This window comes from Aegilops tauschii, chromosome 7, assembly GCF_002575655.3.
Source record: "Aegilops tauschii subsp. strangulata cultivar AL8/78 chromosome 7, Aet v6.0, whole genome shotgun sequence".
Taxonomy (NCBI): Eukaryota; Viridiplantae; Streptophyta; class Magnoliopsida; order Poales; family Poaceae; genus Aegilops; species Aegilops tauschii.
Genome location: NC_053041.3, coordinates 48,107,611 through 48,135,163, shown reverse-complemented (window position 1 = coordinate 48,135,163; position 27,553 = coordinate 48,107,611). Strand labels below are relative to the sequence as shown.

The 27,553-nt window shown below is 42.4% G+C and overlaps 1 protein-coding gene across 3 annotated transcripts; it reads right to left on the bottom strand.

Annotated features, from left to right (window-relative positions):
• Positions 1–10,888: 10,888 nt before the first annotated feature.
• On the bottom strand, positions 10,889–13,090 carry LOC109736564 (uncharacterized). 3 transcript variants are annotated; one of them, XR_005762252.3, is made up of 4 exons: positions 11,991–13,027; positions 11,407–11,478; positions 11,232–11,353; positions 10,889–11,140 (listed from the first exon to the last, which is right to left on the bottom strand). XR_005762252.3 is itself a non-coding variant. In XM_020295780.4 (4 exons), the coding sequence occupies exons 1-4, from the start codon at positions 12,020–12,022 to the stop codon at positions 11,051–11,053; spliced, it is 321 nt and encodes a 106-aa protein (XP_020151369.1). In that variant the 5' UTR covers positions 12,023–12,441; the 3' UTR covers positions 10,889–11,050. The 3 variants fall into 3 exon arrangements, 2 of the variants coding, with proteins under 2 accessions (XP_020151369.1, XP_020151368.1); XM_020295780.4 differs by having other exon boundaries at positions 11,232–11,358; positions 11,991–12,441; XM_020295779.4 differs by having other exon boundaries at positions 11,232–11,478; positions 11,991–13,090.
• Between the last annotated feature and the right edge of the window lie 14,463 nt (positions 13,091–27,553).

Genomic DNA, 27,553 nt, shown 5'->3' with positions numbered 1-27,553 from the left:
GCTTCTCAGTTTGGTGTTATGTCTAGAGATACAGGTCAAGTCTGGATGAGGAAGATGCGCTGGTGCAGAGGGCAATATACCAGATTAGGTTATGTTATTAGTAACGACGACAAGAGAATTAAGAAGAAGAAAATACCTGGTGGGTCAGGATTTGGGGATCATCCCTCGTACGGCTGAAGAGAATGTTGCGGTTGTGATCCACATAGTCTCGAGCGGCAATGAAGCCCTATACCTCCAGTGGCCACCTGATTCTCCACTCTTCATTCTCCATGACTTGTATGGAGAAGCTCTGCAAGAAACTGCGGGGCATAGCATCTATTGGGATCCTTCCATATGTATATAGTGTGGGAGTCACAAACGCTGCAGCCAAACAAAGTGAAAGATGCAACTAGTTAGCTCCTGTCATGCCTCTAATTAGTACAGTAATAATAGAGCATGGATCAGAAGAGTAGATTACTGACTGTAGTCTTAGAAGGAACCACATGTGGGGCCCCAAACGTGTTCCCAGTTAGTACGATATGTAACCATGTCCCTTTCCTCGTCCTCCAGCATCTCCCTGTACGACGATCTGCGTCTGCCTAAACCAGCATCCTTGGGACTGAATAATGCGCTGCTGCTTGCCGGTTTCTCGACCCCTCCATTCATGTTCCTCGATGCTGCTGCCTGTTGCTCGTGAAACGGGCGGTGGGGGCGCAGAGAAGGACGTACGACGGCCGGGGCTGCTCGGGACGCTTGCAGTTCTTGTAGATGTTTCTCGTCCGGACACCGGCTTGTTCTTTGTGATGCGGCCTGTTCTTTATGATGCGGCGATGGCTTCTTCCACCGGTGGCGGGCGTGTGTTGTTGCTTCACACCCTGTAGCTACGGATCGTGCTCGCGCAACTCTTTTGAAAGGTGAAACGCATACAAAGTTGGCATGCGTGCTGAACGATTGTGTAGGCGTCCGTATCCTACTCGTTTTGTATCCGGTTTGGTTTCGTTTTGGTTGTAGAGCCCGAGTAGGTTTTGTTAGCGCGTGCTGGAGTGGGCCTAGCTAGTAGCTAGGTCTTCCTCGATCACTCAACAAAATAAATAGCCAGGAGACACACGATGCGAAAATTTTAGGTGGGAAACACACGCCAGAAATGGGCGATGCTACGCGTCCGCCGGCGGATAATATAAAAAGATCCGCCGCATCCGTGACCATTGGATGGAGCTGCGCATGGCGTCCGATCTATCTATGTGACAAGTCATCTTTGCACCAAATGTGTTGTTGCGGTATTTTCTGCAACTGAGGTCTTGTTACAGAATTTTTTTGCAACAGAGGTCTTGTTATAAAAAATTTTCGCAACAAAGGTCTTGTTGCAGAATCATTTTTCTGAGTTTTTCTGCAACAGACGTCTTGTTTAGAAATTTTTTGCAACAAAGGTCTTGTTGCAGAACCATTTTTATAAGTTTTTCTGCAACTGAGGGCTCGTTGTAGATTTTTTTTTCGCAGCAAAGATCTTGTTGCAGAGTCAGTTTTACGAGTTTTTTCGCAACAAAGGTCTTGTTGTAGAAACTTTTTCACAACAAATTTCTTGTTACAGAATCATTTTTGTGAGTTTTTTTATACTTCAGTAGGGCCTTTTGCAAAAAGAGATTTGTTGTAGTTGCAACAGACCCTTTGCTGCAAAATCAAATATCTTCTATCTTCTCCTTCCGCCATGGCTAGAGCTTGGGTTGTGAATAATCTGGAAAGCAGATTGACACCGTCGTTCACCATCGCCGGAGCTTGGCCGCATGGATGATTTGGGAAACAGATCAACACCACCGCTCGCTATGGATGGAGCTTGGACTGTGGATGATTTGGGAAGCAGATTGACACCCCCGTCCGCCATGGCTTGAGCTTGGGCCGTGGATGATTTTAAAAGCAGATTGAAGGGAGGAAGTGTTAGAGCATCATGGGGAGAGAGACGAGACCGGGGGGATTGAAGGCGAGAAAACGAGGGAGTAGGTGCTAGATTCGTCGAGGGGATTGAACGATTGATTTCTGTTTCTGCAAAATCGTTGCCTCGCACATGTGGTCATCGTTGCATGCTATCGCCAAAGGCAATCGGTGCGTGGTACCAAGGCGCATGTGCAACCATGATCCAAAGGACCAGAGGGTTGCAATCTGACGACCGCGCAAGCGGCAGATGCGGCGAGAAGATCAGTCGGTTGTTTAGAAGCTTTTTCCCGCCTAAAATTGGGCCGGAAAATTTCTGAAGGAAACACATGTTCTGACAAATTGAGCTAGAAACACATGGCCTCAAGCCGGAATCACAAGGCGCAATAAATTAGGGGGGGGGATTGCAGGGTGGAAAAAATGGGGCGAGAAATTGGGTGTAAACTTTAGATAATGAACGGGAAAGTTTTTTCTTTGATTAGAAAACACATGGCGCGAGAAACTAGTTAATATCGCCATATGTCATTAAAGAAAATGACACATGCATAAAGAACTTTTTGATAAACGTCGCGGTCCAAAAATAAAATTAGACATCTTTCTCACCTCCTCGCCAGCGATTTAGCCATCTGGTTAAATTTTGCGTGGGGTTTGATTTTCTGAGACCTCCTTAACATAATTCAGCTGGGTTCATTCCCTGGGCTGGTTTCAACGAGGCAGTGGTTTCTTACTACCGGAGGGAGCCGATCTAGCGAATCACGAAGGCGGTGTGTGGGAAAAGCAACGGGATGCATCATGCATGACCGCTTGAGGGGATGAATATCCAAATACTACATACCGACAGTTGTGTCCCTGTCATTAAAGAGCCCTCAGACTTCATGTTTTTGAAAAAAGAAAAACTTCACATATATTCACGTACGATTGCACTTTATCTATACCACTTTATATATACATCTATGCCTAGTCGCTTTTTTGCATAAAACTCTATGATGTTTCTAGTAATCAACCTGCAATGCAGTTTAAGTGAGTCTTCTGCTTTTGCAGAGAACCCCTTGCTTTTTCAGGTAATCAACCAGCAGCCTGGTTTGAAGTGACATTAGGAAAATATTTCGCTTTTGTAGAGAATTCTCTGTTGTTTTTGATAATCAACCTGCAGTCCATATCAAATGCTTTTAATAAATATCTATACCTTTTAAAGCCTAACTTCAATTTTAACATGTTATATATGGAATTTTCTTAAAACATATGTAGAATATAAATATGATACTATTTTACCTGTTAACCATTTTTAAAATGTTATTTAGGGTGCAACATTAAGCAATAGTGCATGATCCGTCTTTCTTTCTGCCAATCAGGATTGAAAAAGAAAACCTAAGCAAAGCAAGATTGGCTATGAAAAACCTCATCCTAGAAGCACGTATGAATGCCTCAGCAAAACCTCGGGGGGGGGGGGGGGGGGGGGGGCGGCGATGATAAAGCAAATTTCTCATCTTAAGCGAGAGAGACGCCTTAGGATTGACTACATTCAAACAAGTTGTCATTTTGTGAGCACTGAGGCCACCGTCGACGAGGGTGGAAAGGAGTATAAACGGCAACAAATATGGGATGTCATATTGAAATAAAGGAAGTGGATCTATTGGGTCTTGAGTTATGGTTGTTGAGTTAGGTTGTGTCGTATTTTTTTCTCCCGTTGCAATGCACAAATTCTTTTGCTAGTACTACCAATAAAGGAAGGAGTGTTTCTGCATGTGTGTCACACAATTATACAGAAAAACCCATGTCTTCTCTCTGGATTAACCTACAATACACATTTGAGTGAGAGGTAAACCTTTTTTGCAGCTTTCCAGAAAACCCCCTGCCTTTTCAAGAAATTAACCCGCGATCCATATTTAAGTCAAAATGAGTCGTTTTTTGTATTTTAGTAGAAAACCACTGATTTTTGGGTTAATCAATTCGCGGTCCATCTAAAACAAATTATTTTTAAAAATTACCATATCTTTTAAACTCTAACTCCGAGTTTAACATGTTATATATGGAATTTGCTTAGAAAAATATGTAAAACCTAAATATGATATTATTTTACTTGTTAAATAGTTTTGAAATGTTATTTAGGGTACAAACTTAATTTATAAAGCACGTTTCATTTTTCTTTCATACCTGTGTGATCCAGATTGCATATAAACATCTCACTAAAACCAGATTGATACGAAACAAAACATCGATAACCATGCATGCACACCTATGAAAAAACTCGCAGGGGAAAAACAACAAATTCCTCATCTTATTCCATATGCGAGCGCGCGCGAGAGAGAGAGAGAGAGAGAAATTAATCTATCTATCTAACAACAAATTTCTCATCTTATTCCATGAATGAAAAATCTATCTATGTATCTCTCTAACTAATCTTTTATTGCCACTATTTTCACCCGCAACCAAATATTTATATGAAATTGGTACGAAACATATTAGCTCTGCGAGTTCTTGGACAAGTGTAAGATAAATAGTCGCTATGTAAAGGATTTATTTTGCGATAGTTGGTAAGAACCACTTGATAGCTTCATGTAATTAGAAAGAATAAGAAGGTTATCGTTGGATTGCTATGAATATCATCGATAAACAATATTTTTAAGTCTACTGAGAAATAGTCAATCCCTTGAATTTTAAGTCATATAGTTTTTGTGTCCTTGCTGTTCTACCGAAACTTACATTTCTATCAAGTGGTAATTGTATTGCCTTTTTGTTTAGACTTATATTTCACATTCATCTTTACGGGTAAAATTTTATATTTATATTCCGCCCCTGATTTTTTACATAATGAGAACGGTTTTGCTATTTTTCTATACTATTTGCAGCTTCAACGTCTGAATAAAGTTTTATTATTTATTTACACAATATGAAATGTATTTACTAATATAGTTTTAGATCAAGCTGACTAATAGTTTTGTTAAACTGATGGTCTAGTGTGCATATTAATTTCATTTTAGCTTAAAAAATCAAAATTACGTCCAGCTGTTGTTACGTCTAACGGATTTTTGTTGTTGTTGAGCAAACGTGTATGGGATGCTTTGATGGGAAAAAAGGAAGGAAAACTTGCGTGCATTTGTGTATTCGATGCGTCAGAGTGTGTGGTGAATATTTTGCGTTCATTCAATGAAAGAAAAGGAAATGTTATTTTTAAATCCAACCTGAAATGAAAATTGGTTTGCTATTTTTTTCTACTATTTGCAGCTTCAACATATAAATAAAGTTTTATTATTTATTTACACAATAACAAATGTATTGACTAATATATTTTAGAACGATCTGATTAACAATCTTGTTAAACTGATGATCAAATGTTCATATTTATTTTATTTTATCTTTAAAAATCGGCATTATGTCAAACTGGTGCTACGTGTATGGGAACTTTTTTTGGGAAAACGTGTATGGAATTCTTTTTGGGGAAACGTGTATTGTATGGGATGGTTTGACTGAGAAAAGGAGAAACTTGCATGTGTTTGTGTGTCAGATGCATCAGAGTGTACGGTTAATATTTAAAACGAAAACTTGCATGGACATTTACGGACGCGGATTTTGAACATGATATCACCTGCTCGCTTATGAATAGTAAATTCAAAAAAATACTACTCCTAGATTTAAATAATAAAACTTGCATGAACCTTTACGGACACGGATTTGGTGAACATGTACACTGCATAACTCAGTATGTGTGTTCTCAAGACAAAACAGGAAAATAAAGACATGTACATGTATTCATTCGTGGAGTTGGATAGTCAAAGATACGTAACTGAACAAAAAAGAATCAGTAGCAAACCATGACTAATGCAGATCGTCACGCTAGTTGTCAACCGAAACATATGGAAAACACGAATCACTTCCATGGTGAAGTCCCAACATATTCCAAACTTGGTGAAACAAATGTCGCGGAATTTAAAACCTACACGGGAGAGCCATGCTCAAATAGATATTAATCTCATATGTAAATTAAGAGGTAATATCACTGGGAGTCATGTAACTTGCGCTCGATGTTTAGTTTGATGCTAGAACTTCGAAAATACAGAATTGCAGTCATTTAACTTGACTCACGCGTGCACATACGGTCACAAAATGCGTATGCGGCGTATCCATGTGTATGGCCCCACCTGTCAGTGAGTCACTACACTCACAAAAAACCTTCTATTTGTTTTATTCGCCAAAAAAACCAAGCATGGAAACAAATTTTTGCACAAACCCCCTCACAATCTTTTTAATTACAGAAATGTCAACCACTGTACTACGGAAATTAACACCAAAAATGAGGGGGCGCCGTGCCCAGGACCATCGTCTACAACAGGCTAGTCTGGCCACTACGGCCATCACGTCACACTAATAGCACGTGCAAAATGGGTCGCAGTATCTACAGCCCATTTAAGCTCCCCATGTGTTTTTGTTCAGTACATATAAATTTGTTATCCATAGTGGACATGTGAACATGTTTGGTTGAGTGGTTAAACTGGCTGTAAACGTTGTTGTTTCGAGACCCGGCGCATCCATTTTTGGTGTTAATTTTTGGTTTCCTTATTTTCTGCAAATAAAAAATCATGAGGGGGTTTTGTGCAAAAATGCATCATGGTGGTCGTTTTTTGTTGAATAAAAAATAAAAGTGGGTTTTGTGCAAAAATGCCTCGTCTAAGCGCCATCACTCACTAACGGGTGAGGCCATACACACGAATACGCCCAGATATGCACTTTGTGGTTGTATATATGTGCATGCTTGAGTCAAGTTGAGTAACTTTAATTCTGTATTTTTAAAGTTCTAGCGTCAAATTGAACATCGAGCGCAAGTTCTATGACTACCGATGATATTACCTCATAAATTAACTAAGAAACTCAGGAATAAACTAATGAAGTTATCACATGTAGGATTCTGACCAACCTACAGAAGCAGACTTGAATTTCACATAGGTTAATGCAAGCTTACCCTTGAAGGTCTATAGATGGCAACTCATTTTCGAGTCCTCCAACCTTTCCGGACAAACCTCAAAGTCTCAACAATATGAACATCGTACAAGGCAGATAATGTGCACAAGAACCATTTGTTCTTTCTGGTTATAGACTAAAATAGGTGCACATGAATAGTTGCAACAAATATGTAGAAAATAAGCATATAGGATATCACCTGTGTGTTACTGAGAAAAATCAGTAGGGATATTTGTGTTGGTGTCATTGCTAAAGACTCTGCAAATCTCTAACATGAGGCACTCAAAGCCAGAAGAAGAAATAATGGCCTGGAAATGGCGAAAACACAAACCTATGTGATACCTGATTCATAGTTGAGATATGTCACCGCTTCTCCCACTCGGTTGCGTCGCACGTCATGTTAGAAATATATCCAATCGGCACATCAAACAAGACATAGAACACCTAAACCCATTCATCGCATGGACGAACATCGATATAAACATGGAGAGAGATAAATTATACTAAAGAATCTCCAAGTGCTCAGATGGCAAACCTTGTCTACTTCTCGTGTGGGACAGGACGCCCCATTTCAAATCCCTAGTGATGCAGCGAGATTTCAACCCTTCCTTCAACCAAGCATCTGTGGTGGTGCGAAGCGCGTTCTGGCTCCATGGTCCAGTCATCGAGGCCTCATTGATGTACTTCTCCAGTTTCTCCTTCGGCAAGGGAAGCTCTAGGAACAAGTGATCCGTGTCGTGGGACAACTAACATATAGAAATTGATCAATGATCAAAGTGTATTTGGTCAAAAGTTCATTAATTACCCGTCACGTATTTTCACCATGATACCTTACACATATTTTCATTTAAAACAACATACACTTTTTTCAAATAGTGAAATATGTTTTCAATTTATGGAAAAGGTTTGCTTTTTTCCAAAGAGTGAAATATGTTTTGAAATTAGTGAACTCAAGTTTTTGAAATAGTGGAATCTTATCTGCATTAAGTAAAATTATTTTTATAAACAAGGAAATTTTCTTTGGAATATTTGATCTTGTTTAGTTATAAATCGAATATGTTCTGAAATAAGTGAAATGCAGGAACTTAATTTTTGAAATAGTGAAATATGACCTGAATAGTTCTCAAGTAATTAAAATGATGGACTAAATAATTGAAATTTCTTTGTTCAAACTATTTAAATTGGTTTTTGAACATTTTAAATATATGTTTTGAAATATTTGAAATGGTATCATCATGTGAAATAACTCGAATCAGGTTTTTGAAAGAGAAAATGAAACCGGTCTTTTCGAATTATAATTGAAACACTTTTTAGGGGGGAAATGAAATTAGATTCCAGAATTGAGTGAAACAATTTGTGAATTTGTTTTTTGATATAATTGATTGGAATAATTCAAATATGTTTTCTGAAATAATTGAAATCGAAACTTCAAATGACTGAAACAGATGACGTGAAATAAGTCGGTTGAAACGAAACACATTTGAAATATATCCAAGATTGATTTTGTTCTCAAGGTTTTGCGCCAAGAGGTCAAATATATAAAAAGATTCAAAAATAAACTTATGGTAAAAATGATATAGCTGATTTAAATTAGAATGGTGAAATAAAATGTTTGATTTATTGTGCCAGAGAAGAGAGAGTGGCTCTGCCATATTCCTGCCATGCCTGCATGTGATGGACATGGTGGGCCAGCAAGCGGAAATATGAATATTTGGTAAACACGCAGAAACATTTTTCTATAGCAGTAGTGTAAGAGAACTTTGCCGGTAGGTACCATTGACGCTAGGATTTTCACTTTTCGATCCAATCTCATTAAAACATCTATCTTCCGGCGATTGTACCTCCTAATGAGATAGACTTTTTTTTAGACAATCTTGTGAAGCTTTATTAATTCGTCACAATATTTAACGCTAAAAATGTCTGCCGAAGTCGCTTCGACATGCTATATTTGGGCCGGCCCATGCTTGCCTCTTCCACCGGTTGGTTGTGGGAAGGTCCTTGGCCGGTTTTTCTTTCGCTTTTCTCCTAGTTTTTTGTTTTTCTTTTTGCTTTTCTATTTCCATTTTCAAAATCAAGAATATATTTTGAAATCAGGGAAGATTTTTCAATTCATACACATTTTTCAATTCATGAGTATTCCTTAAAGTCAAGATAATTTTTGAAATTTTGGGTCATTTATTAAATTCCATAACATTTCTAAAAACCGCACTTTTTTAGATTCAGAACATTTTATAAATTTATTTATTTATTTATTATTCAGTTAATTTGAACATTTTTATTCCTTAAAGTCAAGATAATTTTTAAAATTTTGGGAAAATTCATTATTTTTTTAAAATTTTGCGAACATTTTTTAATTTTGGGAACAATGTAATACTCCCTCCGTTCCTAAATATTTGTCTTTCTAGAGATTTCAACAAGTGACTACATACGAAGTAAAATGAGTGAATCTACGCTCTAAAATATGTCTATATACATCCGTATGTGGTAGTCCATTTGAAATCTTTAAAAGACAAATATTTAGGAACGGAGGGAGTAATTGACACTGGCATCCCCATGCTTCGTCTTCTCCCTAGTGGGCGCTTGGGGGGGAGGGGGGCAAGGAGGAAGAGGGAGAGGCTTGACTGCTTGAGGCATGGTGTGAAATGAGCTGAAGGATATAAGTCACAGCCATCGGCCGGTGTTCCTCAATGAGATCGTCAAGCAGGGGATAAGGGGGGGAGGGAGGGCACAAAATTAGCACAGAGGAGAAGGGAAGCGGCTTGGCAAAATTAGCGCAAAACCACCTGAGCTGCCAATTTTGCTGCCAAAGCCACTAAGGTTGATTTAGGGACCGTTGTGAAAGATTAGAGAAGATATGGTTTTGTAAAAGGGAAATTCAAACATGTTATTTAGTGAAACCCTAGCAACAAAAGATGTGGTTTTGCATGACTAGCTAGCTCTTGTTTAATATATACTCAGTGACGAAAAAATTTAGGTCAAAGTTTACAACAACGTCCATCAAAAAACAGCATAATAACTTCTGACAATGAAAAATAGTAAGTAGAGCCATGGTTCAGCCGAACCCATGCTCCAGGCCGTACATCACATGATAGTTCCTACGACTTCGCATGAGTTCTAATTTTTTTTCTAACTTTGCCTTTTTTTGTTGAAAATGACCTTATTCCTATGTCAAATGAATCTCCTTTTCCTTTTTTGAAATGAACCGCACTGCTTCCCAGGTGTAGACATTGACATCACTGTAGAATAAAATGTTCATTATGAGTTGTTGTACTAAATAACGTGAAAAACATGTCCAACCAATTGCCAAGTCTCTCATAGTTGTTCAAGAAGAAAAGAAAAGAAAAGAAAAGGAAAGAAAAAAAAACATGTTCTCGCCTATCTGAAGGAGTTTAGAAAAAAAAATCTGTTTTTTTTCCCAGATGCACTTCTGTATCAACACTCTTTAGAAAGCAACACATGTCTATCCAAAATGTTGAGCTTTAGTCTCATATAATTTTTCGAGTAAGCAAAAGTAATTGTTGGATACTGAGGGCAACCACACATAACTCGAACCAACAGATAAATACGTCATCAAACCACCGTGTTCTCCCCCATTTTGCAGAAAAAAGGATTAAATCTTACCAGCAGAATTAACTGTATGAAAGGTTCTTTTTACCTATGTTTTGTTCTACTCAGTACAAATAATTTACCTAGTGTACACAAAACAAATACTGAGCCAACCGAACTCATGGGAAATAACCAGAGTAATAAACAGTACTGTACTATGACAGGTTTGAGCAGAATGTTTTTTAAATTCTTTGGGCTGTGCTTCATAATCTATAGTAACATAGGGAAGAGTGTCAGTCCATCCTTTTCAGAAAAGGCCAGCTGGTGCAGCCCTACGAGCAAGCTAACGAAGAGGAGGATTAAGCTAAACCAAGAAATTTGAATACTAACCAGGCACAGGTCCACATGGGAACCAGTACTAGATCAAAGGGCACCAACCATGGGTTCGGGTGGACCATGGTCCTGAACCTCTCCTCTCAAATTGATAAGCCTTAGCAGATATATTTGAAAGCATATTGCAAAAATCCAACAGCTCTTTAATGTGTTCAGTTGATCAACAGTCTGACAATGATATGTTCGAATCAATGGCATAGTAGAGTGATCCACAGCAATCGCTCTCATTGTCTTGAATACCAGTTTGAGCTCAAGACGAATCTTCCGAGAAGTTGACAGCCAGGTCCCAGTAGTGTGCAACTTTAGCATCTACGAACACCTTCTTGGCAGCAGCCTCACTCTTCAGTTGCAAAGATGAGCTTAGAATGGTTACAAAAGATTAAAAAGAAGAATGGAGCAAAGGACTAGCAGTAATAGGTGTATTGTCTTACCACAGGTAATCTCTTGAGTTTTGCTGATAATTCCTTCTTCAGTTGCAAAGCCTTTTTAGCTTTCGCTAAAGCATCAAGACTTAAGTTGCTACTTGTGCCAGAGGATGAATTTGCAGTTCCATCTGCACTAGATTTTCCAGTAACTTCGTCAGCAGATGCAGAATTGAGCATATACCTTTGAAGGAACAGGGTCAGCAGATGGCACCGCAACAGCAGGTGCAGAATTGAGCAGCTGCCGAGCACCATCCTGCAAAAATATAATTAAGATGCAAAGTCAGCATATGAATGGATCCAATGATGAACCTGACATGAACGTTTTAATTAAAAAGAAAACGAACTGTAGACCAAATTTATTCTACATAAAACGGTAAGTACTAGTCCAGCTTGCCCTCATACATACATTCACTAAATAAGTATCACAGTCAGCAGCAATGTAAATATCATCTTCAGCAGCAATGTGCGCTATGAACTACTCCCTCCGTCCCATAATATAAGAACGTTTTTGACATTAGTGTAGTGTCAAAAACGTTCTTATATTATGGGACAGAGGGAGTACTACACAAATGCAACAGCAACCCTTTCCTCACAGGTTTTATAACCAGAAAGTAGTAGGAGAGGTATATCACTAACTGCATAATTATGAGTTCATCACATCAAATTGGTACTCAAGCATATCAGGAATCACTTCGCAAATTTCAGAAACATAAATCACATCACTATGGAGTATAAGAAAACAAACAGTAGAGGATACGCCCTTACATTAGGCGGTGCGGCGCGCTGTGGATCTCCATTAGCACCTGACTCTAGCTGCTTGCGCTCTCGCCGTGGCCTTTCCTCCTTCGGCGGAGGCGGATCCACTGAGTCCCTAGGCCGCTTGCCCCCTTCCCGGCCGGGCTCGCCGCTGTCGTGGTCCTTCCGTTTCCGTGACGGCGGCGGCAGCGGCTCGCAGCCGGCCGAATCGCGGCGCCCCACGGAATCCCGAGCCTTGTGGCGGTGGTGATGTCCGTCGCTGTCGCAGCGGCGGCGTCGGTGGGGGTCCTCGCCGCTGTGGTTGGTGGTGTGGCGGTCCTCACCGCGGTCGCGGTCCATGGATGGGGCTAGGGCTGGCGCTGAGTTGAGACGGGCGGATCCGCGGATGGGAGATTGGGAGACGTTTGCGTGGGGCTATTTGGAGACGAAAACAAGGGAAACGTTTAACAGCGGTGGACCGGCCGAGTCTTCGACCGGTCTCGCGCGCTGCGTCGGATCACAACAGATCCTATGGCGCTGCTCCTTCCCTCCCACGTCCCAGCCACATGTTCTTGTGGACCCATAGCACTGCTGCCTTATCTCTTCTTCTTCTTCTTCTTCCCCAATCTCCATCTTGCTCTCCGGCCACACAAGCAACCCCGCGTGCTCCCAATCCATGGCTCCATGCCCAAGCCTGCCGGTGCCACCAAACGACCGTCTTTTTTACTCCACTCCATGAGCGGCACACGGCGGCTCAGAAAAATGCTGCAAACAAGCCACCGGGGTACTGGGAACGAGGACGCACGACAGTGAACTTCGGTGATGCGGTGAGCCCGAAGTCGGCGAACGAACAGGGGACGGCGTCTACCTCTCCCCTGACACGGCCGCACCCGATTTTTGCAGCAAGGGGCGGCTGGGGGCGATGACGCCATGCCCTCTGATGCGCTGCAAATTTAGATGTTACATCCGACCACGAGGTTTGCTGGAACCGGCGGGGGAGATGCTGGAACCAGTGTCGCGGGAAGCTGCAGACATTGCTAGGGAAGCTGGAACCACTGTCGCCAAAAGTTACAACCGTCGCTTGGAACTGCTGGAACCAGCTGCTAAAGAAGCTGGAACCGACCACTACCGGAGTTGCATTCACAAGCAATGGTGCGACGGCGACGACCTTTTGCTGCAACCGTCATCCGCTTTTGCTGCTACCGACGACGAAATTTGGTACATCGTTCACAGCGGAGCTGCATGGTGCTACAGCCGGCAGAAGATTTTTTGCTTCATGGCGGACATGCAACCATATGATGCGGATGCTGGAACCGTTGACTACTATAGCTGGAACCGGTGTCTTTTTTTGCTTCAACCAAATCAAGTGGTTCTGAGATGAAGACGGGCGCTACCCCGGTGGGCTGCAACCGGCACCAACAAAAGCTACAACTGCCTTTTTATTTTGCTGCCATGGTTATAATCGGGGAAGCAGTGACCCAAGGAGATGACGGGGAGGGGGCAGCGGACGGGCGCCAGCAAGCGTTGTCGGTGAGGATGACAGGGCGGCGCACAATCATGAGGTTGTGCACTGCAAATCGTGCCGGCCGGTGCTAGGTACGGCGCTGCCGGAGCAGCGACAAATCCATGGCCAGGAGATGCAAGACGAGGCAGCCATGGCGAGGGACGTGAACGACGATGGCGAGATTGCAAGAAGACCAACAACGATAAGGTGCACGTCCATGGTTGGGAGCGGGGCTGCCGAGCACTGGTCCCTACTGCAAGCTGGCCGGTGGCCGCTGCAAGCGCAGTGAGCAAGCATGAGCTTCCTGCAGCCTGCAAGCGGAAGCGTGCGAAGGAAGGGAGTGTCACGACAAAGAAGAACGAGTGGACGAGAGAAAAGATGCTAATCAAACGGCTGCATGTGAAACCATCTAACGATCCACGAGAGACCGGCCCAAGGCTCTCGCCGGTCGACCGGCGCAGAGCATTGGCCAAAACCAAGGCCGGTTAAAAGCAACCGGCCCAACCCAAACTTTCAGTATAGTTTGGATTCCAAACTGATCCGGACCACAAATCCGAACTAAAGACATGTTCGATTGTACTCCATATTTGCAAATTGGAAGGGCCTCTCTAACCTTCCATGTATGTTTGGATTTCACAATCCGCAGATTTTTAGTCCTCTAAAAATGCATCCGTCTAAACTGAGATGGACCGATCCAGACGTTCGAAATCCCATAGCACGACCACAAATCGGACGACTTGCTAGGGGAGTATGGATGCCGGCCATGTTGGACTACGACGGGCGACGGTCTAGGCCAACTCAAAACCTCGTTTGGATCCTCATCTTCTTCCCTTTTCACGCTCCGCTCCTCCTCCACTCTTGAAGTCTTCATTGTCGTTGCAACCCTCCAGACCCCACCCAGGCTTTGCCCGACCTCTGTCTCTCCATCGAGCGCCTCTCCCTCGAGAAAACAATACTAAACAAATGTTTGGTAAGAAAATAATACAAGATACTTACATTAAGCGTTGTGTCACTTTGTGAATCTCTATTAGCACCTGACTACCACTTCTTGTGCTCACAAGACGACCCATGTCCCCTTACCCCTAGGATCACTATACGCATCAATGTCCTCAAACCTCCTGCACTCTCACCTTGGCCTTTCATTGTTCATCTGAGGTGGCTCTCCACTGAGGCCTTAGGCCGCTTCCTCCCTTCCTGGTCGGGCTCGTCACGGTCATGGTCCTTCCATTTCAACGACGACAACAACAATGGCTCATGATGGTGGTTGTAGCGTTGGTGTCCAAAACTCCAACAGGGACGCTATATGGATTTGACATCCAAACAATTCCAATGCGACCGTCCAAAACCCCAAATTAGACCGGGCCAATTTAAACTCCAATTTAGATCATTGTTTGGCTGTTTTCTGGTGCGGCCATCGTCATTTGCTTCTTATACTAGCAAACATGCCCGTGCGTTGCAACGGAAAAAAAAATCACCACTCATACACACACTCAGCAAGGTCAATAAATCCCTTGAAATCTTTCAGGATGTCGTACGTCAAAAACATGACAAATGGTGTTGCGCAAAAAAAAAGGGGGACAAATTTCTAAGTGTACTGAAGTTGTGTTTAGTTTATTAGACAACATAGATATCTCCCTAGTTGCCGATATCAGATCACGCCTTTGTTTGCATTCCTACTCAGTGATGCCCAACAAATAGTGCATTAGGCAGAAAAAATGAAAGTAATTTTTAGTACTCAATGATAACATGTGCATAAGAGCATTACTTTTTTGTTGATATATGTGTTTGCAACTGTAATCCACGTCAAGTTTAATTTGGTTGCAACGTATTATACATCTTCACCGAAAACAATCAATCCGTAAGGACATGCATAACAAATGTTCAAGGTTGGATATCAACATTAATATTCTTTAAAAAAATCTTTATGGGCATTGTTTCAAATAATATGAAAATCAGCATTAAGCCATTAGTTTAGAGCTCATATTAACAATTTAGTGTACATCACCATATGTGATTTGCTTATTGTGCACTGGGTGAAATAGAGAGGATGATATGTGCATGTTGACAATAATTACTTTTGTGAGAGCATCATACTACGTTATCTACTCAATTTAATGAGTACGAAACATATATAATAGACATTTTCAAAATACCACATACAAAGAAAAGTATTAATTAAGGATGCAACAAAAACTTAATTCTAAAAATAATTAACATGCAAGGTAATATCATATTTTGAATCTACACATTTTTTCTGAGCAATTTTCATATATGACATGTAATTTGGAGTTATTGTTTGAAATATACGGTTTTTTAACTTGAATCTGGAAAAAGGAAAGTACCATCGAACTCAGCTCTACTCGGTGCCTAAGTGATGCTCTAGCCAGTCAGGTAGTTACGTACATACATGACAATGAAAAAGCATAGGCTTTATATGAACCAAAAGCGTCGCACGGTGACTTAAGAAAATATGAATCGTTTTTGTCACTTACGGTTAGCAATGGTGGGTAATTCTGGTGAACTTCAAGAGTAATTTCCGTGGCGTACCACCAGAAGCAATAGCCTCTATATTATTAGGTATATATATAATTTTTTCTACTAATGGGATTGTTTCTCGATTCTTTTGAAATTATAGAAATATCCATCAACTTCAAAACCAGCAAACTTAAGTCCCTTGACTTTTAAAACCAGATATGTTTAGTCCCTCGTGCCGGTTTAGGTGTTTTTTTGCCAACGTGGACATGGTCTTGACTAAAACCAGACACGTCATACATGTTTGACCGACATGTCATATAGGTTTGACCGCCACATTACTATCCACGAACTCACTGCAGCCGTTGTCGTCGAGCTACCGCTCCTGTAGGAACTCGTTGCAAACACCCCTCACAGTCGGGTCCCTCGTGTCGCGTGTTGGGCATGGACGGCGAGCTGCTCGATCTCCTCGTGCTTCTTCCCGGTCTCTTTGTTGTCGGGCCAGTTCTCCCATATCGAGCTTGAGCACCACCACCCGTTCCTCGATTTCTCCTCCTGGGAGGTCCCCGAGCAATGGCTGACCTGCAAGATCGGCATGGCGTACCAGAACAAGGACGTGGTGTACTGGTGTACCTGTGGCTTGCCGCGCCCTTGTCTGCCCGGACGTGGAGGTCGAGCGGCAACGCCGCCACAAGGTGAACTATCGATTCTACGGCCTCCGCGCCGCAATGCCCACCGTGCCCGGTACCGAAGTTGTCGCCTACATGAGCTTTGTTTCCGCATGGCACAATTAGAGGGCGAGAGCGGGCAAGCGAACACAACGAGGTGTGAGACAAATGCAACTTCCGATGGCGGTGCTGCATCCTTCCAGCACAACCAAGAGTGAATGGTAGCGATAACAAAGGTCACGAAGTTGCGGATGGTCGGGCCGTCCTTGACGATGCGGCGGCACACACGACGTGTCATAGCCGGTGTCTAGCAATGGCTTCTACCACCAGGATGTCATGGGGTGATGCAGTGCACGGTGATACCCGTGCAGTCACATGGTGAGATGGTTGCAGAGCTTACCATCCCCGTCATGGGTCATCCTCAATGGGTCAAGATAAAAAAAATTATCTAGCTCCAGTTTAGACTTCAAGTGAAGTTTGCCGGGTCTGCGAGGGAATCTCCAATGCAAACCCCTAAAACAGACACCCCAAATGTCCTTGGGCCAATTCAGACGTTGTCCGCGAACATGATGTGGAAGGGAGCCATCAAACGCTTATTCACAAAGTAATCCTCATTTATCCGGTTGGGAAGTGAGAAAAACCATGCATGTGGTTGCTTTTGGTTGGATATGTGTGTGTTGGTGTGCGGTTGGGAGAAGAGGGAGGAGAGAGAGAAAAGAGAGGAGGATGACGTGGTTGCTTTTTGTGGGTCAAGTTGATGTCCGAACTTCCGCATAGCACCCCCCGCACAAGTTGCTTCCTTTTTGCGGAAAATGGATGTCCGGAATGATGGGGAACGTAGTAATTTCAAAAAACATTCCTACGCACACGCAAGATCATGGTGATGCATAGCAACGAGAGGGGACAGTGTTGTCCACATACCCTCGTAGACCGTAAGCGGAAGCGTTATGACAACGCGGTTGATATAGTCGTACGTCTTCACGATCGACCGATCCTAGTACCGAAAGTACGGCACCTCCGCGATCTGCACACGTTCGGCTCGGTGACGTCCCACGAACTCACGATCCAGCAGAGTGTCTTCGTCAGCACGACGGCGTGATGACGGTGATGATGAAGCTACCGGCGCAGGGCTTCGCCTAAGCACTGCAACGATATGACCTAGGTGGATTATGGTGGAGGGGGGCACCACACACGGCTAAGAGATCAATGATCAACTTGTGTCTCTATGGGGTGCCCCCCTCCCCCGTATATAAAGGAGTGGAGGAGGGGCAGGGCCGGCCCTCTACTATGGCGCGCCCTCGGGAATCCTACTCCCACCGGGAGTAGGATTTCCCCCTTTCCAAGTAGTAGGAGTAGGAGAGAAGGAAGGGGAAGAGAGAAGAGAAGGAAGGAGGGGGCGCCGCCCCTCCCCCTAGTCCAATTCAGCCTAGGCCTTGGGGGGCGCGCGGCCTGCCCTAGGCAGCCCCTCTCTCCCCTAAAGCCCAATAAGGCCCATATACTCCCCGGCGAATTCCCGTAACTCTCCGGTACTCCGATAAATACCCGAACCACTCAAAACCTTTCCGATGTCCGAATATAGCCTTCCAATATATCGATCTTTACGTCTCAAACATTTCGAGACTCCTCGTCATGTCCCTGATCTCATCCAGGACTCCGAACAACCTTCGGTACATCAAAACACATAAACTCATAATACTGATCGTCACCAAACTTTAAGCGTTCGGACCCTACGGGTTCGAGAACTATGTAGACATGACCGAGACTCATCTCCGGTCAATAACCAACAGCGGAACCTGGATGCTCATATTGGCACTCCTGCATATTCTACGAAGATCTTTATCGGTCAAACCGCATAACAACATACGTTGTTCCCTTTGTCATCGGTATGTTACTTGCCCGAGATTCGATCGTCGGTATCTCAATACCTAGTTCAATCTCGTTACCGGCAAGTCTCTTTACTTGTTCCGTAATGCATCATCCCGCAACTAACTCATTAGTTACATTGCTTGCAAGGCTTATAGTGATGTGCATTACCGAGAGGGCCCAGAGATATCTCTCCGACAATCGGAGTGACAAATCCTAATCTTGATCTATGGCAACTCAACAAGTACCATCGGAGACACCTGTAGAGCACCTTTATAATCACCCAGTTATGTTGTGACGTTTGGTAGCACACAAAGTGTTCCTCCGTTATTCGGGAGTTGCATAATCTCATAGTCCTAGGAACATATATAAGTCATGAAGAAAGCAATAGCAATATACTAAACGATCAAATGCTAAGCTAACGGAATGGGTCAAGTCAATCACATCATTCTCTAATGTTGTGATCCCGTTAATCAAATGACAACTCATGTCTATGGCTAGGAAACTTAACCATCTTTGATTCAACGAGCTAGTCAAGTAGAGGCATACTAGTGACTCTCTGTTTGTCTATGTATCCACACATGTACTAAGTTTCCGGTTAATACAATTCTAGTATGAATAATAAAAATTTATCATGATATAAGGAAATATAAATAATAACTTTATTGCCTCTAGGGCATATTTCCATTAGTCACCCACTTGCACTAGAGTCAATAATCTAGTTCACATCGCCATGTGATTTAACACGAATAGTTCACATCACCATGTGATTAACACCCATAGTTCACATCGCCATGTGACCAACACTCAAAGGGTTTACTAGTCAGTAATCTAGTTCACATCGCCATGTGATTAACACTCAGAGAGTACTAATGTGTGATCATGTTTTGCTTGTGAGAGAAGTTTAGTCAACGGGTCTGTCAAATTCAGATCCGTATGTATTTTGCAAATTTCTATGTCTACAATGCTCTGCACGGAGCTACTTTAGCCAATTGCTCCCACTTTCAATATGTATCTGAATTGTGACTAAGAGTCATCCAGATCGGTTTCAAATCTTGCATCGACGTAACTCTTTACGACGAACTCCTTATCACCTCCATAACCGAGAAATATTTCCTTAGTCCTCTAAGGATAATTTTTCACTGTTGTCCAGTGATCTACTCCTAGATCAAAATTGTACTTCCTTGTCAAACTCAGGGCAGGGTATACAATAGGTCTGGTACACAACATGGCATACTTTATAGAACCTATGGCTGAGGCATAGGGAATGACTTTCATTCTCTTTCTATTTTCTGCCGTGGTCGGGCTTTGAGTCTTACTCAACTTCACACCTTGCAACACAGGTAAGAACTCTTTCTTTGACTGTTCCGTTTTGAACTACTTTAAAAACTTATCAAGGTATGCAGTCATTGAAAAAAAAACTTATCAAGCGTCTTGATCTATCTCTATAAATCTTGAAGCTCAATATGTAAGCAGCTTCACCGAGGACTTTCTTTGAAAAACTCCTTTCAAATACTCCTTTATGTTTTCCAGAAAATTGTACATTATTTCCGATCAACAATATGTCATTCACATATACTTATCAGAAATGTTGTAGTGCTCCCACTCACTTTTTTGTAAATACAGGCTTCATCGCAAGTCTGTATAAAACTATATGCTTTGATCAACTCATCAAAGCGTATATTCCAACTCCGAGATGCTTGCACCAGTCCATAGATGGATCGCTGGAGCTTGCACATTTTGTTAGCACCTTTAGGATCGACAAAAACCTTCTGGTTGCATCATATACAACTTTTTTTTAAGAAATCCATTAAGGAATGTAGTTTTGACATCCATTTGCCAGATTTCATAAAATGTGGCAATTTTCTAACATGATTCGGACAGACTTAAGCATCGCTACGAGTGAAAAAATCTCATCGTAGTCAAGACCTTGAACTTTGTCAAAAACCTTTTCGACAAGTATAGCTTTGTAGATAGCAACACTACTATCAGCGTATGTCTTCCTCTTGAAGATTCATTTATTTTCTATGGCTTGCCGATCATCGGGCAAGCCGACCAAAGTCCACACTTTGTTCTCATACATGGATCCCATCTTAGATTTCATGGCCTCAAGCCATTTCGCGGAATCTGGGCTCATCATCGCTTCCTCATAGTTCGTAGGTTCCTCATGGTCAAGTAACATGACCTCCAGAACAGGATTACTGTACCACTCTGGTGCGGATCTCACTCTGGTTGACCTAAAAGGTTCGGTATTAACTTGATCTGAAGTTACATGATCATCATCATTAGCTTCCTCACTAATTGGTGTAGGAGTCACAGGAACAGATTTCTGTGATGAACTACTTTCCAATAAGGGAGAAGGTACAGTTACCTCATCAAGTTCTACTTTCCTCCCACTCACTTCTTTCGAGAGAAACTCCTTCTCTAGAAAGGATCCATTCTAAGCAACGAATGTCTTGCCTTCGGATCTGTCATAGAAGGTGTACCCAACTGTCTACTTTGGGTATCCTATGAAGACACATTTCTCCGATTTGGGTTTGAGCTTATCAGGATGAAACTTTTTCACATAAGCATCGCAACCCCAAACTTTAAGAAACGTCAACTTTGGTTTCTTGCCAAACCACAGTTCATATGGTGTCATCTCAACGGATTTAGATGGTGCCCTATTTAACGTGAATGCAGCTGTCTCTAATGCATAACCCCAAAACGATAGTGGTAAATCGGTAAGAGACATCATAGATTGCACCATATCTAATAAAGTACGGTTACGATGTTCGGACACACCATTACGCTGTGGTGTTCCAGGTGGCGGTAGTTGCGAAACTATTCCGCATTGTTTCAAATGAAGACCAAACTCGTAACTCAAATATTCTCCTCCACGATCAGATCGTAGAAACTTTATTTTCTTGTTACAATCATTTTCCACTTCACTCTGAAATTATTTGAACTTTTCAAATGTTTCAGATTTATGTTTCATCAAGTAGATATACCTATATCTTCTCAAATCATCTGTGAAGGTCAAAAAATAACGATACCTGCCGTGAGCCTCACCACTCATCGGACTGCATACATCAGTATGTATTATTTTCAACAATTCTGTTGCTCGCTCCATTGTTCCGGAGAACGGAGTCTTAGTCATCTTGCCCATGAGGCATGGTTCGCAAGCATCAACTGATTCATAATCAAGTGATTCCAAAAACCCATCTGCATGGATTTTCTTCATGCGCTTTACACCAATATGACCTAAACGGCAGTGCCACAAATAAGTTGCACTATTATTATTAACTTTGCATCTTTTGGCTTCAATATTATGAATATGTGTGTCACTACGATCGAGATTCAATAAACCATTCACCTTAGGTGTATGACCATTGAAGGTTTTATTCATGTAAACAGAACAACAATTATTCTCTAACTTTAAATGAATAACCTTATTGCAATAAACATGATCAAATCATATTCATGCTTAACGCAAAACTAAATAACATTTATTTAGGTTCAACACTAATCCCGAAAGTATAGGGAGTGTGCGATGATGATCATATCAATCTTGGAACCACTTCCAACACACATCGTCACTTCACCCTTAACTAGTCTTTGTTCATTCTACAACTCCCGTTTGGAGTTACTAATCTTAGCAACTGAACTAGTATCAAATACTGAGGGGTTGCTATAAACACTAGTAAAGTACACATCAATAACATGTATATCAAATATACCTTGTTCACTTTGCCATCCTTCTTATCCGCCAAATACTTGGGGCAGTTCTGCTTCCAGTGACCAGTCCCTTTGCAGTAGAAGCACTTTAGTCTCAGGCTTAGGTCCAGACTTGGTCCTCTTCACTTGAGCAGCAACTTGCTTGCCGTTCTTCTTGGAAGTTCCCCTTCTTCCCTTTGCCCTTTTCTTGAAACTAGTGGTCTTGTCAACCATCAACACTTGATTCTTGATTTCTAACTTCGTCGATTTCAGCATCACGAAGAGCTTGGGAATCATTCCCTTATCCCTTGCATATTATAGTTCATCACGAAGTTCTAGTAACTTGGTGATAGTGATTGACAGATAGTGACTAGATAACTCTGTCAATCACTATCTTATCTGGAAGATTAACTTCCACTTGATTCAAGTGATTGTAGTACTCAAACATTCTGAGCACATGCTCCCTAGCTGAGCAATTCTCCTCCATCTTGTAGGCAAAGTGCTTGTCAAAGGTCTCATATCTTTCGAGATGGGCATGATTCTGAAATACTAATTTCAACTCTTGGAACATCTCATATGCTCCATGGCGTTCAAAACATCTTTGAAGCCCGGATTCTAAGCCGTAAAGCATGGTGCACTAAACTATCAAGTGGTCATCATATCGAGCTTGCCAAACGTTCATAACGTCTGCATTTGCTCCTGCAATCGGTCTGTCACCTAGCGGTGGATCAAGGACATAATTCTTCTGTGCAGCAATGAGGATAATCCTCAGATCACGGATCCAATCCGCATCATTGCTATTAACATCTTTCAACTTAGTTTGAACATATCAAAAATAAAACAGGGGAGCTAAACGCGAGCTATTGATCTACAACATAGATATGCTAATACTATCAGGACTAAGTTCATGATAAATTAAAGTTAAATTAATCAAATTACTTAAGAACTCGCACTTAGATAGACATCCCTCTAATCATCTAAGTGATCACGTGATCCATATCAACTAAACCATGTCCGATCATCATGTGAGATGGAGTAGTTTTCAATGGTGAACATCACTATGTTGATCATATCTACTATATGATTCACGCTCGACCTTTCGGTGTCAGTGTTCCGAGGCCATATCTGCATATGCTAGGCTCGTCAAGTTTAACCCGAGTATTCTGCGTATGCAAAAATGGATTGTACCCGTTGTATGTGAACGTAGAGCTTATCACACCCGATCATCACGTGGTGTCTCGGCACGACGAACTTTTGCAACGCTGCATACTCAGGGAGAACACTTATACCTTGAAATTTAGTGAGAGATCATCTTATAATGCTACCATCGATCTAAGCAAAATAAGATGCATAAAGGATAAACATCACATGCAATCAATATAAGTGATATGATATGGCCATCATCATCTTGTGCCTTTGATCTCCATCTCCAAAGCACCGTCATGATCACCATCGTTACCGGCGCGACACCTTGATCTCCATCGTAGCATCGTTGTCGTCTTGCCAACTATTGCTTCTACGACTATCACTACCGCTTAGTGATAAAGTAAAGCAATTACATGGCGATTGCATTTCATACAATAAAGCGACAACCATATGGCGCATGCCAGTTGCCGATAAATCTGTTACAAAACATGATCATCTCATACAATAAAATTTAGCATCATGTATTGACCATATCACATCACAATATGCCCTGCAAAAACAAGTTAGACGTCCTCTACTTTGTTGTTGCAAGTTTTACGTGGCTGCTATGGGCTGAGCAAGAGCCGTTCTTATCAACGCATCAAAACCATAACGATTTTTCGTCAAGTATGTGCTGTTTTAACCTTCAACAAGGACCGGGCGTAGCCACACTTGATTCAACTAAAGTTGCAGAGACTGACACCCACCAGCCACCTGTGTGCGAAGCACGTCGGTAGAACCAGTCTCGCGTAAGCGTACGCGTAATGTCGGACCGGGCCGCTTCATCCAACAATACCGCCAAATCAAAGTATGACATGCTGGTAAGCAGTATGACTATTATCGCCCACAACTCACTTGTGTTCTACTCGTGCATATAACATCTACGCATAAACCTGGCTCGGATGCCACTGATGAGGAACGTAGTAATTTCAAAAAAAATTCCTACGCACATGCAGGATCATGGTGATGCATAGCAACGAGAGGGGAGAGTGTTGTCCACGTACCCTCGTAGACCGTAAGCGGAAGCGTTATGACAACGCGGTTGATGTAGTCGTACGTCTTCACGATCGACCGATCTTAGTACCGAAAGTACGGCACCTCCGTGATTTACACACGTTTGGCTCGATGACGTCCCACGAACTCACGATCCAGCAAAGTGTCGAGGGAGAGCTTCCTCAGCACGACAGCGTGATGGCGGTGATGATGAAGCTACCGGCGCAGGGCTTCGCCTAAGCACTGCAACGATATGACCGAGGTGGATTATGGTGGAGGGGGGCACCGCACACGGCTAAGAGATCAATGATCAACTTGTGTCTCTATGGGGTGCCCCCCTACCCCGTATATAAAGGAGTGGAGGAGGGGGAGGGCCGGCCCTCTACTATGGCGCGCCCTGGGGAGTACTACTCCCACCGGGAGTAGGATTCCCCCCTTTCCAAGTAGTAGGAGTAGGAGAGAAGGAAGGGGAAGAGAGAAGAGAAGGAAGGAGGGGGCGCCGCCCCTCCCCCTAGTCCAATTCGGACTAGGCCTTGGGGGGCGCGCGGCCTGCCCTAGGCAGCCCCTCTCTCTCCCCTAAAGCCCAATAAGGCCCATATACTCCCCGGCGAATTCCCGTAACTCTCCGGTACTCCGATAAATATCCGAACCACTCAGAACCTTTCCGATGTCCGAATATAGCATTCCAATATATCGATCTTTACGTCTCGAACATTTCGAGACTCGTCTTCATGTCCCTGATCTCATCCGGGACTCCGAACAACCTTCGGTACATCAAAACACATAAACTCATAATACCGATCGTCACCGAACGTTAAGCGTGCGGACCCTACGGGTTCGAGAACTATGTAGACATGACCGAGACTCATCTCCGGTCAATAACCAACAGCGGAACCTGGATGCTCATATTGGCGCTCCTACATACTCTACGAAGATCTTTATCGGTCAAACCGCATAACAACATACGTTGTTCCCTTTGTCGTCGGTATGTTACTTGCCCGAGATTCGATCGTCGGTATCTCAATACCTAGTTCAATCTCGTTACCGGCAAGTCTCTTTACTCGTTCCGTAATGCATCATCCCGCAACTAACTCATTAGTTACATTGCTTGCAAGGCTTATAGTGATGTGCATTACCGAGAGGGCCCAGAGATACCTCTCCGACAATCGGAGTGACAAATCCTAATCTTGATCTATGCCAACTCAACAAGTACCATCGGAGACACCTGTAGAGCAGCTGTACAATCACCCAGTTACGTTGTGACGTTTGGTAGCACACAAAGTGTTCCTTTGGTATTCGGGAGTTGCATAATCTCATAGTCATAGGAACATGTATAAGTCATGAAGAAAGCAATAGCAATATACTAAACGGTCAAATGCTAAGTTAACAGAATGGGTCAAGTCAATCACATCATTCTCTAATGATGTGACCCCGTTAATCAAATGACAACTCATGTCTATGGCTAGAAAACTTAACCATCTTTGATTCAACGAGCTAGTCAAGTAGAGGCATACTAGTGACACTCTGTTTGTCTATGTATCCACACATGTACTAAGTTTCCGGTTAATACAATTCTAGCATGAATAATAAAAATTTATCATGATATAAGGAAATATAAATAACAACTTTATGATTGCCTCTAGGGCATATTTCCTTCACGGACTGCACTGGGGACTGATAGGGGTCCCATTGGATGACAAAAATTGATAAAAGTGGTCCAGACACCACAAATATAGACATATAGAAGAGCTTCGAGGGTCTTCTTTGGAGATGCCCTTAGCTTGCGTGCGTATAGAAAAATCTGAGCAGGAGGTCTTAGGTTCGAACCCTCTTCTCGCCCGCTATTTTATTTTCCTTTTTGGCATTTCTTTCTCCCTGCAAGTGGACCCAATCACATGTGTCAAGGTTTGGTAAAAACCATGTCCACATTAGATGAAACCATTCAAAATGGTATGAGTGACTAAAGTTATCCGGTTTTAGAAATCGAGTGACTAAGTTTTGTTGATTTTGGAGTCAAGGGATCATTTATAGTTTCAAAAGAACTGAGGGACGAAAATTATACTTTTTCCTATTCTCGTCATCGTCATCCTTGTCAGACAGCCGAGGAGGAGGTGGAGGTACTCCCTCAACCTGATCACCTGAAAACTCTATGGTACTATGCATGTATTGGTTGTGTGCATCACATAATGCAGAGCCCAGGGCCTTCCTTTTTTTGAAAAAAAAAATTGAAACCATGTGTATGGTCACTTGCATCGATGAAGCAAAAGAGAGTTTATTTTCCATTTGGCATTTCTTTCTCCCTGCTGGCAAGTGGGACCTAATCACATGTGTCATGATTTCGAAAACCACCCAAGATGGTATGAGAGACCAAATTTATCCGGTTTTAGAAGTTGAGTGACTAAGTTTTTCCGGTTCTGGAGTCGAGGGGTCATTTCTATAGTTTCAAAGAATTGAGGGATGAAAAGTTATACTTTTCCCTATTCTCATCATGGCCATGCTTGTTAGACAGACGAGGAGGCGGTGGAGGTGCTCCCTCGACCTGATGACCTGACAATTCTATGGGACTATGCATATATTGGTTGTGTGAATCACATGATGCAGAGCCCAGGGTCCTTCTCTTTTTGAAAATAAATGAGACTGTGCGTATGGGTCACTTGTTTTAATGAAGCAAAAGAGAGTTGGCCAGGGATACTAGATATCAATTCGGGTTTACTTTCGTTTAATTTTGTTTGGCCTGCATGGCTACTTGGATGTAAAAGAGGAGAGATCGAGTCATGTTGATGTTCTTTTTCTGCAGCTCTTGTAAGTAATGGGAATGAACAAAGGGCAGGTAGATATTGACTCAGATTGTCAATTTGATGAGAAGTGTACTCAGATTTCACTTCATTTCAGCCAGATCAGAGAATTGACATGCCAGGGTTTATGCATGGCACTTTCAATGTGCAAAGCAGAAGGGTGTAGAGGCACTAGAGTGAGGCTTATTGCTTCAAAAATTGGCTGCATGGTCTTTCCTATGCCTTCCTAGAACTGCGGAACTATTGATGATAAGGCGCTTCAGACTGTACGTAGTACCAGTTTCAGAAATACTAGTGGTAGTTACCTGGACTGCCAAAGCTGTCATGAGCAACTCCTTTGCAATGCCAAAGCTCGAAGTCTCAAACTTCTGACGGAAAAAGTTTTGAAGAAAACCGGTACTCATAGGATCATATAGC